Consider the following 16,866-nt stretch of genomic DNA (forward strand, 5'->3'; position numbering starts at 1 on the left):
AATAGGTTTCCGTTGATAATATATGCTCGGAATCTCTAAAAGCTTTATTTACAACACCAAACTATAATCTTTCAACCCGTTCTTTGGCCTTCTGGGTAAAAGGCCAAGTCCTCCTTCTCTGTCAATGAACAGCTATATCTGTAGTAAACTTATTTTGTATTTAAATGAAAATGGATTATACTAAGCTATATATTTAATTAAATAATACAACCAAACGTTTAGAACTTTTAATTAATATGTGAAATACTTTTATCCAATCGCCATAACAAGGAGTTAAATTCAAAGAAGAGTCGTCCAGCTGGAAATATTGGATTGACCAACGACCAGAGTTAATCCAATGAAGTGGTTTTTTGTTCCTCGAAGGTCACGCTGGGTGCTATACTATATATTGTATTAATCTAAAAGCTGTTTGCAGTGCATTAACAAGATGATTAATTTGGTTTACCCCTAGAAAACTGGTCTCAGTGTCTCATTCGTAGCATACCGACACCGTAAAACTTATATTTTAGGCATTCATAATTAAGATAATGATGTATCCAACATATCTGATCAATTCAGAGGCTTAGATTTTTTTTGGGGATTAAATTGCTGTAAAACCGTGAAAATGGAAATTTTCAGAATTTCTTCTATACCACTCGTAGAATATCGTAGATTAAACAAGCTTTTATGTGATAGTGTTTTAGCTTCCAAAATGAGCCCAAGTAATAAATATTTTCAAGTCAAATTAGGTGAAAAATTGCCACCTCTACCCATGAAAAAAAACCTCAATATGAACTAAAATGTATTGCATTAACTAAGACTTTAACATGTCTAATCATGTGTGTGATATAAATCATGTAAGAGAAGCTAATATTAAAAAAATATCAGAATCGTCTCTCTCATCAGTAAAAATCTAGTTATGAGGTGACCACTGGAGTCAAATTCGATACGTATGTTTAAAATGAGGCGGGCGAAGCCGTTTCTGTAGGCTATTAATTTCCAGCTCTAGAGGATATATATTAACGGGATTCATTCAGCAAACTTGGGATTTTCGAGGGATACAACATCGTTAATATATCTGTATGGAACAATAAAAGTGTTAGCTTCATGAACTATGTAACTATGAAAGACTCTGATGGAACTCTTACTCATAAAAGTAGGTGAATAATCCGTCAGGAAAGTGGTACAAATATTGTCCATTGGAATACAACTTGTTGAAAAAGTTTAACTCCAAACGAGACAAAATATTATCGATAAGGAACCCCAGCATACGGATGGCCTCTTACAAGTAATATTTTGTGTACAAAAATAATTAAAAACAACATTGTTAACCAATAGGTTCTCTTCTACACTGTTAACTGGATTCTTTAATCGGTGGAACTAACTGCAATCCGATACACAGGTTATTACAATTGCCAGTTATCCATCATCAGACAACTTGTATTTCTCTTACAATTATGTTCGTTTTGACCAAACTCACTTCCGCAGAGTATGCTTTAAGTTCTGTATCTTCCAATTGATAGAAATAAATCTAAAGATTAAGCCAGAATAGCATGCATATTATTCGATCGCATCAAGAGAATTAATCTTCCAAATACATGCCATCGGGTGGCAATGGTTGATATTTCATTTTATCTTTTCCTCATAAAAAGTTGTTTTAATAATGCATTTTAATAATTAGGTCAAACAAGACTTAATGTAATAGAGCTTTATTCCATAAGAAAAAAAAAACTTATAGGATTTACATCATCAAAGGAAAGGTACTTTATTACAACATGTAATATCATTTTATACTATTAATATACTATATTGAATACTACATCAAATATGCGGAGCATGACAAAATAATACCTTATCTATAATTATGAACTTAAACTTTCTCAGCCTGTCTATTTTTGAGATTTATAAGAAATTTAGATTTAAAACAAACTCTACATAATTGTAATTAAAGGTACGGTTGAAAAAATCTAAGCGGGCGCAGTTCAGAAAAATGGTCATTTCTTATTCCTATGTACCATTGGTAATTTATTGCTATAGAAAGTGTTAGTTGCAATTCCTCTCTATGAAAATTAGTATTTCAGAAAAAAATTACCATCCTACGAGCAGTCCCGTTCTTAGTAAAAACTATCGTAGGGGAAGAGTAATCAGGGGAACCACGGTTATGGCGATAATCAAAAGAATGTAATCCAGGGACAAAGACCAGACATGGAATACCGACATACACAACAAAGAACATAAAGTAACTATAATCATACACACAAAGTAACAAAAGCAAATGAGCAACTTGGACTCCACTAAAACTAGGAGCATGGATCAGGTGCACCGGTAGGGTAAGCGTCCTCTGCTTTTCTAGAAACACCCACCAAGTTGCTCATAAAAAGTCAAGTCCGGGGTAGACGAAAGAGGAAAGAAAAACTATGACACGTTGAACAGAGAGGAGTATTGGATACGCAGACTAGGTACTGCAGTACGGATGCAGAGACAAAATCAAAAGTATAGGAAATCTTCCAAGCCAATATAACAACAGCATAAATGTGATGAATTTATTTGACAAAAATCCAAGACGGAAAGGAGTCATGGCCATCGCCACTGTACGCCACTTAAGTTATATATTGTCTCCATAGATGGTCTCCTTCCTTTCATACAAAAACCTCTTTGACTGCATCCCATTAGAACCAAACTCTATACCTCTCACTCTACTACACCCCCTTTACAAAACAAGTCTTGAAACTCCTGTTTCTGACCCTACCTCATCATTATACAGACTTGTTGTCACCATTTTAGATATTGGTTTCCACAGACTCTCTAAACCATTTTGTGTGAAAAGTCAAGATGAAGAAAAACGATCATTTTTTCCACTTACGTTTGTCAACAAAGGTATAGATGCAATTAATTTGGCTAACATCCTCCATCACAAAAACCAACAAAATTCCCCCATATTTCAAATACAAATCCATACCAATACCATACAATTCAATGTGGATCCTGAAAAATTCGAAAGATCTTTTGGAGACAATTAGTTCAAGACTATCATCAGAATATAATAGCATTAAAACCTATGATTTTTCTAAACTGCGTACTTCTATTCCCCATACTCAGTTAAAATCCCAACTTAAAAACATTATACATCGTTGTTTTTCCAAAAAAAAGATGGAACACCTAGAAACAAATATATAGTTCTTGGTAGATATTCCTCATACTTTGTAAGAAATAGTTCCAAATCATCTTCCAAATATACAGAAGATGTTTACAAAATGCTGGAATTTTTAATCGGCAACATATTTGTCCTGTGCAGTGGACGCGTTTTTTCAACAAACGACCGTCGACATTCCAATCGGAACAAACTGTGCTCTTGTACTTGCTGACCTATTCCTTCACTCTTATGAGGCTGACTTTATAGCTGATCTGATCCGAAAGAAAGAATATCGTTCAGCTAGATCCTTTAATTTCAGTTTCCGCTATATAGATGACGTATCATCTTTAAACAATCCAAATTTTGGGGATTTGATACATCGCATCTACCCCAAAGAACTTGAGATAAAGGATACTGCAGACAGCGTGAAGTCAGCCTCATATCTTGACCTACACTTAGAAAACTATGGTAAAGGAAAACTACTAACCAAACTTTACGACAAACGTGATGACTTTTCATTCAGAATTATCGACTTTCCTTTCATCTGTGGCAACATCCCTTCAGCACCTGCATATGGAGTGTTCAAATCACAACTCATACGTTATGCCAGTGCTTACCGAGACTACGCACTTTTTGTATCGCCTAGAATTCTAACAAATAGGCTTCTGGAGCAGGGTTATGTTGCTACAAGATTTAAGTCATCACTACAGAAGTTTTATGGTCGTCATCATGAAATCATGGATCATTATGGTGTATCCATCTGCACCATGAAAACATCTTTGTTCAACGTGTCATAGTTTTCCTCTCCTCTTTCGTCTACCCCGGACTTGATTTTTTATGAGCAACTTGGCGGGTGTTTCTAGAAAAGCAGAGGACGCTTACCCTACCGGTGCACCTGGTCCATGCTCCCAGTTTTTAGTGGAGTCTGAGTTGCTCATTTGCTTCTTGTGAGAAGCTCACAGATATATTTTTTTTCGTCAAGGAATGGTCACGTGAAGCGATGGTCATGAATAATCTTTTGTCTAAATTTACGCCGTTTTGGTCCAGGAGTGGTCTCCGATTCCTAAAACCTACACATGATGTCAGGATATGAGGCTGACTTCACATTATCTGTAGTATCCTTTATCTCAAGTTCTTTGGGGTAGATGCGATGAATCAAATCCCCGAAATTAGGATTGTTGAACGATAATACGTAATCTATATCGCGGAAACTGAGATCAACGGACCTAACTAAACTATGTTCCTTCTTTTGGATCAGATCAGCTATAAAGTCAGCCTCATAAGAGTGAAGGAAAAGGTCAGCGAGTAAAAGAGCAAAATTTGTTCCCATTTGTTGAAAAATGCGTCCATCACAGTGGACAAATGTGTTGTCGATAAAAAAATCGAGCATTTTGAAAACATCTTCTTCGGTATATTTGGAAGATTTTTTGGAATTATTTTTATAAAGTATGAGGACTCTCTACCAATAATTACATCTTTGTATCTAGGTGTGCCGTCTTCTTTAGAGTAACAACGATGTATAATGTTTTTGAGTCGGGATTTTAACTGAGCTTGGGGAATTGAAGTTTAAAGAATTGAAAGATCTTATAGGTTTTAATGCTATTGTATTTTGATAATAATCTTAAATTGATGTTCTCCAAAAAATCTTTCGATTTTTTTAGGATCCACATTGGAGTAACAAGTGTTGTGGTAGGACTGGAGACCCTCTTTGACAGCTGTGAGGATAGAAGTTAAAAGTTTTAAAAGAGGTTTTGTAGTTTACTTTGCAGATCCAGCTATGTAGCTTTGTTTTTACGGATTCTTGTGGAGTTTAGGAACCCAGTACATAAACGGTAGATCATAATCATCGTCTTATTTATTGTAGATTTGTGGTTTTCGACTGTTTCTTCTGTGGAGAGTGTAGTATCAGTATAGGTCTTATTATTGCTATTGTTTTCTACGTCTACCTTTAATAATAAATATTGGACGTAATACGGTTTGCACACACAAAAAAACAATGTTGTTATGGGCTTTATCTGCGGGTATGACAACATATTTTTCATGTGTAGTAGACAATGTTTTTGCTACAACGGGGTCTTAAAAATTAATATGGCATTGACATTCATTGACCTACTTAAAGCTTTCATACGTTTCAAAATTAAAAGACTTCACAGCCTTTATCCACTCTGACACAGAATTAACGTGTTCTTGCTCTCGTTTTATCCATTTTCTTGCGAAGAACATTCCAGTAGACCCTCTCTTTTAAGAAAAGGGGAGACTTTTTAAAACAAAGTATTTGTCTTGTCTTGGATTTTTTTTACGAAGAACAAAATATCTTTAACATTCCTTTTTGATTTTCGGAAAAATCTTAATTTCTTTTTGCTTATTGCCTTAAATTTGATATTTGTATTTGAAAAGGTAGTTCTTCAGTGGAATGGAATGCCACGTGCAACATAACATGACCAGAAAATCAGTATTTGAAAAAGCTTAATCTTTGACCATTATCTGCCACCCATACCTTAGGTTGTACGTAACCATATACCGGTGATAGATAATTCTTACATGTTATTGATTTCGTGACAATTTTTTTCATGGTGTTGTAATGGATGTATTTATTTACCACTGTATCGGCTCACAGTAAGCATCTCATCGGCTATATGACTGTAATCATATTACTGGTAAGAATCTTAGAGTTTATTTCAAGAGTAAAGAACCAAGGAGTTCACGTGATATGAAGAAACGTGGTCGTTTTAAAAGCATTTTTTGGACGATGATACTAAAATTTTTATATTATAAAGAATAGATTTTCTCATATTAATTTAATGTATTAATTCCATGCACATCAAAACTACTATAATAAGATTCCTTTTGTGGGTCAATGAAATATGAAAAGAACATCTTAAAACATATTTAAAATAATAAACCATCCAATAGTCATTACTAGGGAGGATGGTGACTGAAATAATTTTCAATTTCAAGCTTGTAGTGTTACTTGCCTCTTCACATTGTTACTTGTTCTACGTCACCATATGTTCTATAATTATCAGTTGAAAAAACAGGGAAGTTACTGTTCTGTATTGTAGTCTAAAATTAACTTTGCGTATAAAGTGTTTGACTAAATACTAACGCTGTATTTAACATAAAGCGAAAATGGTATTTAGTTTGCATGATATAGTAAAAAAATAATGAGTACTCGATATTTTTCGACATTTGTCATCAGTTCGATAATAAGTGGTCCAGAAATAATTTTTCTTCACACCTAAGTCTCTGTAAATAAATGTCATAGATAATAGCTAGTTAACGACACTTTTTATTGTTTCAATGAGTAGATTGATGTTTGTAATGGCTTTCTTACCCTGATAATATTGCCATTTGTTACAAGAACTTTCGTTTTAGACTATTCTTTTGATTACAGACTAGATTTTGTCAGTTTGGTATTTTTGTTATTATCCTTCACATACATCTATTTTCGTCTTATAATGTACTAAAATATCTTAATATATTCTGCAAAATTGTTTTTTAAATAAAAAAAACAAACATAATTCATTAATTAAGATATATCATGTAAATCAATAGTCTTTTCAATCAGAACTTATTTGATTAAATCTGACTTATTTCCCTTAGACAAGAAATATCAGTCCAATCTTGATACCGTGAAATATAAACTGATAGCCATGCTAATCTCATAATCGGATATGGCATTGAAATAAAAAGCTTACAACATCTGTCCTTTTTGCGTAATATTACATAAAAGAACGCGTGAACCGGATTCAGCAGGAACTGAATTTCAACAGTTTGTCACATGAACGAAAAACACGTTTGTATCAATTGAGTAATCCACTTAATACAAAAAACAAACTAACAAAAATATGACAGCGAGAAAAACCGAATGTTTAAAGACAAGTCGTGATTAAGTTATTGGTGAAAACAGCAAAACAACAAGAAACAAAACAAAAAAAAAAAACCCAAAACCAAAAAAGCAAAAAAAAGTCAAACGAACAAACAACGAAGACGCAAAAATAGAAGTTCATCTCGTTTGAGCAAATATATAAGATTTTGAATCTTTTCTCTCACAGTGATTTGAAAAAAGATATAAGTGATAAATGTTTAGAACCTCTTTACTAGTGCCTTTTTATTATATATATATGACACTGAAAATTTATGAAAATTAACCCCTCTGAAAACACCACCCCAAAGCTACTGCATCAGAAAATTTGTTATCAGAGTGTTGCATACAATCAATAAAATAATTTCGTTTATTCTTAATTTTAATGAGAGGGATTGGTAATAAGTCATTGTAAAACCCACTTAAGTCTTGATGAAAATTGATGTTCTGTAAGCATAGATTTGTTCACTCACTTGTAGGTAAGTATGCTCAAAAATAAATGCTGCATGTGGTTTATTGTAGACAAGCATCGGTTTTTTTTCTGTTTTATTTGATTTAGCTACTTTGTCAAAACGACTACTAGCATTCCACTCTATATGGTTATGCTTACGTTTAAAAATAAATGCTTGTATCGTCATTTGAACGTATTCATAATTATAAGTGCATTTGCAAAAACGTGCTTTAAGATGATATTATTTGTTTTTAATTAAACAAAATATACTAAAAAAAATCAAAGATTGCCCAAGGCAATACTATTATTCTTGTTCATTGAAGTCTTAATTCTTTGTTTTGATTAACAATTTTCGTTGTACTTATGCTAATTAAGTTGTGTATGTTTCTTACTATAACATTTTAAGCATATCATGTTAATTTATTGTCTTCTGTTTTTTCAGTGTTGTTTTGATTTGTTTGAATTTTGCGTCGTTATGTAAGTTTTAATGCCTTTTCTTCTACGCAGGTATACATGATATGCATTCGATCACGTACTCTGTACAAACATGATATTGATATTACCTTCATTAAATGATCTTCTATCACCTTTTAGCCTTTGAGTCACTGTAGTTTTCCTTTTTTCTTATTATTTGCTGTTTCAATATACTGTGTGTCAGTGATAAGTATCGTTTATTAACAGCTTTGTCGTTTGCATGGTTTTTCATTTTTTAAAACAATATTCAGTTAGTACATATGTTTAAATATATAGTCAATATCTTGTTACCGACTGAATTCTTAAACATTTGGTTTGTTTTTGGTTTTATCGATTCCATACTAAATATACTAATATCACAAATTGTAAAATACATGTAATGAAGTGAAGTAATTTTGTTTGTATGTATATAACATATATATTAGTGTTTATAGTTTTGATTTTGAGTCTTTCTTGTATGCAATTCATTTTTGGATTTAAGTCTTTCTATATATTTGATTCTAATTCTGCTGATAATAGGTTTCTCCAAGATACACATGTACAGCACATCGAAATTTCCAGTACATTTGATTGGTATTTTTGTTATCTATTCCACTGATCATAAAATTATCAATAAGTGTATTACCTTTGTTTCATTTTGAATGTCATAATAAAACGGTGATTTCGTGAAAGTGTATATCAAGATAAATGGAATAAAGCCCCCTTTCTTCGTTTTGCATAACATTGTTCTTTCTGTGCATTGGACCTAGTTTTGTGTATTCATCCAGGCTAACAGAATGAGAAAAGAAAATTATTTTTCTATATTTTATTATAATAGGTGTTTTGTTCTGTAAAATAACAGCCAAGCTGGACTTCACAGATTTACTAAATATTATATTAATAATATATATGGCACTTAACAACCGTGAACACCATTGACTAGGTAAGGGACATAATATATACACAAAGTACAAATAATATCAAATGATTTAACAATAAAAAGCACCAAAAAAAACTATAATAAAAACAATAACCATAATCTTTAAAAATTATTTCTATATTTCATTTGATTTTTTATAACTCATTAATAATTAAGTACCAACAACCTGCGGTGGTATAAATTAATAATAATTTTAAATTTCCTGCGATCACCTTTATCTTTCTTCTACCTAATTTGAATATGTTGACATCCGGCTATATAATTTACAAAAATCGTGACCTTAAACTAGGTCTACATAATTGAAACCAGTCAAAAACATTGCTTCACATTATAGTTATAAAACTGAAAATTTCATATAAAAAATTCTTTCAAAATCAATCGAACCGGTATATGTTTTAACAAACGAAAAAGTTACAAAATATCATGTGTAGGCACTATTATAATAATTGCACTTATGATTGTAGTTAAATACATCTCAACATTCGTTGTTTGTGACAAGCATATAATATCAAGCGTAAAATTTGACATTGCATAGTCCTCATTCATAACACTTGTATTTAAGACTGGTTGCAAAACCTTGACATGTTCTTCAACATGAGTGTATACATAGAGGCTTTACCCCTCTTTGATTGCCATGTAGACAAACTCCCGATTCTGAACCCCGTACCGAAACGGACCAGCCATGACTTTCGAACAGGGTCAGAGCACCACATGTAAGACTTGACCAGCTCCGCATCTGGTCGGACCTAATAAGGGGTATGGTCTCGAACATTTACAAGATACTGACATCATACGACATATATAACAAAAAATGTAGTCAATCATGTCAAAATGTCAGTTCTCGATAAAATTGTAAGTCCAACTGATTTTTCTGGACAGAACTAAATATGTCTCTTCATATGTAACGACAGATGATCACTTCTTGAAAAGGCACGTTCGCATAAATGACACTGGAAGGGGCGATCACCAGTGTGTTTACGATAATGGCGGGTAAGTTCGTCAGATCTGGCAAATTTCCATCCACATCCCTTCCATGTACAATGATACGGTTTTTCACCTGTATGAGTCCGTAAATGAGCCTTTAAATGCGAACTTTTTGTGTAAGTCTTGTTGCAACCAGGATGTGTGCATGTATGACTAGTTTGCCTTTTGCGTCCCCATGTTCGGCGTCCCCTTTTCTTTGGCTGTACTGTGGTGGCATCTATTGTCTGTTGAGGCAGTAGAAGATCTACTAATTGTGGCGACGATGGTGGTGTGATCATTTGATGCGGCATCATTTGTTGTTGATGCGACATTTTTGCCATGAATGGATGTCCTGACATCAAGTACATGTGGGTCTGTGGCGAATGAACTTGTTGAATCTGTTGCGTATGTTGAAGATGGTATGATGGCATTTGATTGCGTGCTTGGGACATCATCTGAAGTGGAAGTTTCATGTGATCGTCCATGCCTCCGAGTTCAGGTGAAGATGGTGGTGAAAGATTACCAGGAATGCTCATGGAATAACGGATTTGTTGAGTTGATGGACTAACAACATTGCAGTGAGATTGTGGAACAGTCATGGTTGTGTTGGTGTTTTGCATGTACGTACTGCATGAACTTGCAGAATATTCTTGTTTTGGTACTACTGGTTTACTAAAGTCACTTTTAATTGTTTCCATTTCTAAAGTATTGTTGCTAATACAATTGTCATATTTGATATCTGGAATGTCTAAAAATGTTGAGTGAAAGTCTGGTAAAGGTTCCTGTGATCCAGTGATTGGTTCTCTCTTTATTTTTGATTCTTCCTCTGGGTACAGTGAATTGTTCTCAATGCTATTAGATAATATAAAGTCAAAGTCTAAGAGATCATCGATGGTATCTTGATTTACAGAACATGTATCCACCTTTCCACAAGCCATATTGCACTGATCAGTGATTGAAGTACTTGATACTGGAGAAGAATCACATTGCATTTGGTCAATCACCTGAAGCATACTGCTCTCGTAAGGTGTGTTGTCCTGGTACATCAGAGCCAAACTCTCAACATCGCACCAATTCTGAAATAATAAATTGAAACAATGATGAGAAGCTATGCACTTCATATGAAAACCATAAATGCAATGTAAGTTGTTTGTGCTGTTATTGTGATACTCGGGGCAACGTTTATCAGCAAGTGATGTCGGAGTTGTAATGTGATAAACTGTCCCTAGGTAAAATTCAAATTGAAACATTAATAGAAATAACTTCATCACTACAAACATACATCAGATCCGTTGAAGTCGAAAGTGTCCATGATAACGAGTAGCTTGTAAATGTTTTCGTACAAAAGATATCCTTATATATAGTGCTAAGTAAGAAGGCTTAGCGTACACGCAATATAAGAAACAAATCGCATTACATTATGGAATTGATCAATAGAATGTAATTAATTTGAAACCAAAATGAAGCAATAAGTCTCAGTTCCACGTTTATTCTAAGAGTGTGGAGACTTTATGTTATACAATATGTAATAAAAGTCAATGTCTCTGATTATAACAGTGTAAAATTGAATAATCCGCTAAACGGTGTTTTGCATCACGTGTGGAATAGATGTTGAACATTAATAGTTGTTGTAACAAAGAATAGATAATAAAGAAGGTGCTTTTGAAAATTAGAAAAAAAAGTACATTAAGTAACTTACGTTTGCTAGTTTCTCAAAGTTTTCGTCAAATTTCATGTTCTGCAAACTTTTCGCTGTAAAGTTTCCGTTTTCTATCCTATCACACAGCATCTTTGATGTATAATGTCGATTTCAGAAATAATGTTCTTACATATAACTCTCTTAAGCAAATTATGACAACAAGATTAATATTTAAGAATGAAACATTCAGTACATTAGTTAACTTTTATGTAGAATTCAGTTTTCCTTACCCCCGTACGACAATTAACCAATCAGCGAATAGCAAGTTCGGTTCATTCTATTTATAGGTGCTATATATACGGTGTTCACAATCTTTACCTTGTAGTCAACAACTATCAGTCCTACACGAAACACAACACAGATACGGCGGAAATATTTATTTCCTTGTTAACCAATAAATAACATTCATTTTTTTAAATATTTTTTTCTTTAAATGAAAACAAATGAAGAGTATGTAGCCATTGATAAGTTTATTGCATTAATTTGATATGGGATACGCATTTAAAGACAGAATAAATACTGATATGGTGACCTAATTATTGATAAAACTCATGTGAACTTACGGAAATTACCGATAAACTACGAAGTAGTTCACATCCTAAATTTTCGCCGAGCATCACTAAGTACTATAATTAGTCATCTAAAAATAGTTGGTATATAAAGCTGTTTGTAAGGTATCATTACTGACATAACACAAACTGAACGTCGATCTGTAATGTTCGGTGCGCAATGATATACGGAAATATGACTGACTTGCAGAAAATTGATATTTCCTTCTCATTAACAATATTACATCAATACACGACGAAAGTATAACAAGAAAAACATATCAATGAAAAGGGAATAATATCCACAACAATCAATTATGACCTTCTACGAAAATAAAAAAACACACACACAAGCAAACAAACAAAAAATGATGCCTATATATTTGACAATTATATTTTGATACTTCTAGTAAAAAAAATATTTCTGTATGGAAAAAAATCAAAACAACAAATTCTCTATAAATACAATATATAAAACAATATATTGCAACATCATTTCAACAGTCACTTATATTTTTTCGTATATTTTACATTTAATATGTTGAGTTTCTTTATATTTTAATGTTGCATCAAGTCTAATACAAACAATAAGTACTCATTAAAATGTTTGCACTAGATGTTAAAGAAATATCTAAGTCAGACGTCTCAAGAATAAATTACAAAAATGTTGCGTTTATGCATACCTGTATGTAACATGTAACAGGCTTGTTTACCGTGATATATTGGCCAATCTAAAGGCATGACATATCACAAAGCATAGTTTACACAAAATGTCAAAACCTTTGTCAGCTAATTATACAAACATAAACAAAGATGCCTTTCTGATATCAATATACCGGTCAGCTTAAATTCGTATTCTTGTTTGCAGGCCGCAAATAAATAAATGATTTTTTTCTTAGTTGATAACATTATCTGTTTTGGCCATATTTACATAATAACGCTTTTGAATAGGAAGCATTCCCGTTTACTTGAATGCTTGTGTAAAACAAAACTAGTCAAGAGCTAACAGAATTCAAACGTCTTTAAGTTTTTAAGATCGTGCCCATGTCCACGAAAAAATTTTTAAAAAGACGCTAATCTTTGACCGTATATAAACAGTCTTGTAAACTAATTTTAGGTCGTGACATGATATTTTGTCGTAGATTTTAAAATTAGGACGAATTCCATTGTATCTCTGGTTGTTGGCTGGTAAATTGAAACCTATTTTTAAATGTCCGAATTTTTCACTATTTGTAACCTCTAGTCCTTAGCAAATAAGATCTATTTTAAGAATCGGATTTAGAAATATGAATATGTATCATGATAATGTTTACCGTTATACCTTCATCAACGAGGAATTCGAGTTTTGTTTTGTTTTGTTTTTTATATCTTTTTCGGAATGTTTTATCCATGGTTGTATTCGTATTATCTTTGGTGAAATTCCATGTTTCCGGATTCTAAGGTACCAAACCCAAAGAGTTAATTCTATTTTTTCTTTACAGGTCTAATTTAATTAAACAAATTTATAAAGGCCTTGGTTTTGCATCCTTACAAAATGCTAGGTTGGGTGTTTCTATCCAATATGATAATGAACTTGAAGTCCACAACAGAATTGTCATAAAACTACAAATTTTATGTAAAACATAGTAAATAAAACCCTATAGTGTGGTGTAGGAGGATTTGCAGTATCAAAGTTAGGTAATAAATTGACAAATTTTAAAGGCCTAAAAATTCTTTTCATCTGAACTCATCTATCAAAATATAAATATTTACATACGAATGCTAGGTAGCGAGACGAGATAAGAGAATCGGAACGTTCCCTCTCAGTAATTCTCACGAACATTGCCCTAATAAATATGATGTGGAAAATTACAAGCATTTTTTTCCATGTACGGAAACAAGATTCATTTTGTTAATGCATTTAGCTTTTGCTATAATTGCATGCTTTTCAAGTCTTTAACTAAATTACTGTAACTATGCTAAGTCTTTGTATAATTCTTTGGACATTTAATATATTAAACTGATGCAACGCATCTTTGAATTAATACATTTTTATAAATGTCAGTCTCCTATACGATGCAAAATAGAATGATGATGGTGATGTATACTGCAAACATAAACTACAGACCACACACTTTAATGATTATCGAGATTGCTTGCATTGGTTTTTTTTAAATTTTTTTTTTAAAATAATTTCAAATATAATGTTAAGATTATGATGAACAATACCGAAACTTCACCCGAACCATTTTTTCTCAAAATGATCATTGTTGTAAAGTGTTATATTAATATCTGATGCCTAAACTAAAGATCAAAAGCAAGCACAATATTCATTCTTAGTTTTTTTTTATTGGTAATTCTTTTCTTTTCCAATTAATTTTCGAATGTTGGTCAATGTGGTTATAAAAAAAACTTAGTATAAGTGGTCATTTGGCCGGGAAAAAACCATTTTAAGCACCTGTAATGCATTGTGCTTAATCATGCATTCTTACACTGCGTAGTAAAATTTGTATCAATATTTTGGTCTCTAAATATTGACGTTGAGATTTTGTATCGAAGAAAATTTATCTTTAAAACTGAATTCAATAGACGATTCGACTTTTAAATTTGAAATTTGTTCTAGATTCTATAGGAAGACCGCAATATTTACTCCCCCACTATTACCTTTGACCTGAAATGATCAAACAAATACCTGTACTGAAGATGAACGTCGAGACAGGTAAATCTTTTAATGACGTCAATCGAAGCAAAGAATGCTGTTCCGATAAAATTGCTGTTTACTTAGCGGTCATAAAAGGATTGATATGAAAGTGGTCTGATTTTAGGTAAAAAAAAAGTTTGTCTATTTAGATGCTAAAAAATTCGTTGAAGATACGAGAATAATCGTGCAACTAGTAATGACTTAGCATATTGTAGACATGACAAATTTCCTGCTTCTGCAAAACATTGCATAACGTCCGATATTCACAAATTGCGATGGTAAAGTTCCGGTGACAATCCTTTACAAGATGACATTGAATTCTATGCATCGGTATGGAAAATTTCAAATCGAAATGATATCTAAAGAAAGTCCTTAGATTTAAAAAGCACATTGGATATTGGTAAAACATATGCAAAAGGTTTTTTTCTGTATACTTGTATCTTTATTAGTAAAACCAAAGAAAAGAGACCGTTATCGGGTACATATTATATTGCTTTGATATGCAATACATGTGTTTCAAGGAGTATAACCTCTAATCAGCAGTATTTAACCGAATACGAGTAACGCGATAACCATGACCAGGGGCCGAAGACTAGAGCAAGACATACAATACATAATAAATAAAGAAATTAATTAAAAGAATAGATGTCGATCATTTACTGTTTTTAAATCTGTCTCGTATACCTTTGCCATGGAGACACACTCAATTTGTCTAATATTTCCCAAAACAAATAATCTGTTGACTATGTTTTATGTTCATGACAAGTGTCATCTCTTATAGATTTTAAAGATTTCCATTTTGTACTTCCGTTGATTTGTAAATTGTTTCGTTTCACAGTGATATATTTGCTATAATATTTGACGATTAACATATTTCTGATTTCAATCAAGATATGGCTGATAATCCTCGTATATTCTCTTAGTATAAAGCTTTTAATGCAAACATGATATTTTAATGAAGTTTGATGTGTTTACTTTATTTTCCATAAGATATCAGAGTAAACATTAAGATAAAATAATAAAACTACAAGTGAAGAAAATCAACAGGGTTCATACTAATTCAGAAATTGATAAACCGAATTTATAAGTACATCTGAGGTGAAAAAAAATTGACAGTAAGGAAAATGTAGTTAGAAAATATTTATATCTATATAGGGAAGCAAGAGACCAGGAACATAACAATTGAACTGTAATCAAACGAAAATAAACCTAAGATTTAAAATAAGCAACATTTTATTCGGGCATGTACGAACAAAGTTTTTAAAATACATTTTTTTTTCACTTCATTTTTTTTCCCATTTTGTGAATAAAATTTTGAACTACGATACTAATAGCTCTCTCTTAACTGAAATGAGAAACAAACTTCCTTTCCTTTTTTCTTTTAACTATTCGGACTTTTTAAAAGGTCATGGCCACTAAGGAAAAAAACAAAAACAAATGTATGTCAGATATTAACTAGACATTTGAAGACTTTCAGAAAACTAAATGATGCTTAAGCTTATCATTTATATTGTTTTTACTTAAAATTTCATTATAACAAGGATATAAAATGAGAAGATTTATCCTTGATAATAGTAGCAGAAGTGGCGAGTTGAAATCATAACTGTAAATTTTAACGAGGCTAAGAGATCGACATATTACACGGCAATTGCACTATGAGTAATATAAACTGAACATCTCTAATAACAATTTATTTTTATTTTTCAAGTGGTAAATTAATCTAGAATTTTAAGTAAATCCTCCCACAACATCAGAATAATTAACATTTTTATTTGCATTCCGGGTAATTAAAAGAATAGGTATCGAATGTTAAAATGGAAAGATAAACACATACAATCATTAATTAATTGTTATCATTATTATTGTTCAACGAGGCCTACATGAAACTTTATTTACTTATTCGACATATTTCATGGAACAAATAATTTTTTAAAGAACATATTGTTTTGCTATTGTAAGTGCTGCATGGAGTTGTTATGATGATGTATCTAACTTAACTGTTAATATCAATGCTATAGATTATAGGTAAGATTAATATCAGACTTACAATATTAATTGACCGGTCTGAATTTAGACATTAACATGACATTAACAAGACATTTATTACATAATATTTTCAACAAAACATGAATTATACAACAATTGATAGTTAAAG

General features: G+C 32.0%; 1 protein-coding gene across 1 annotated transcript; it reads right to left on the reverse strand.

Annotated features, from left to right (window-relative positions):
- Nucleotides 1-8,692: 8,692 nt before the first annotated feature.
- On the reverse strand, nucleotides 8,693-11,662 carry LOC148628956 (uncharacterized). Its single transcript, XM_088541487.1, has 2 exons — nucleotides 11,484-11,662; nucleotides 8,693-10,860 (listed from the first exon to the last, which is right to left on the reverse strand). The coding sequence occupies exons 1-2, from the start codon at nucleotides 11,571-11,573 to the stop codon at nucleotides 9,703-9,705; spliced, it is 1,248 nt and encodes a 415-aa protein (XP_088397613.1). The 5' UTR covers nucleotides 11,574-11,662; the 3' UTR covers nucleotides 8,693-9,702.
- Nucleotides 11,663-16,866: the final 5,204 nt, after the last annotated feature.

Source organism: Perna viridis, chromosome 1 (assembly GCF_037379345.1).
Source record: "Perna viridis isolate PV_CMFRI_1.1 ecotype Kerala chromosome 1, ASM3737934v1, whole genome shotgun sequence".
Classification (NCBI taxonomy): Eukaryota; Metazoa; Mollusca; class Bivalvia; order Mytilida; family Mytilidae; genus Perna; species Perna viridis.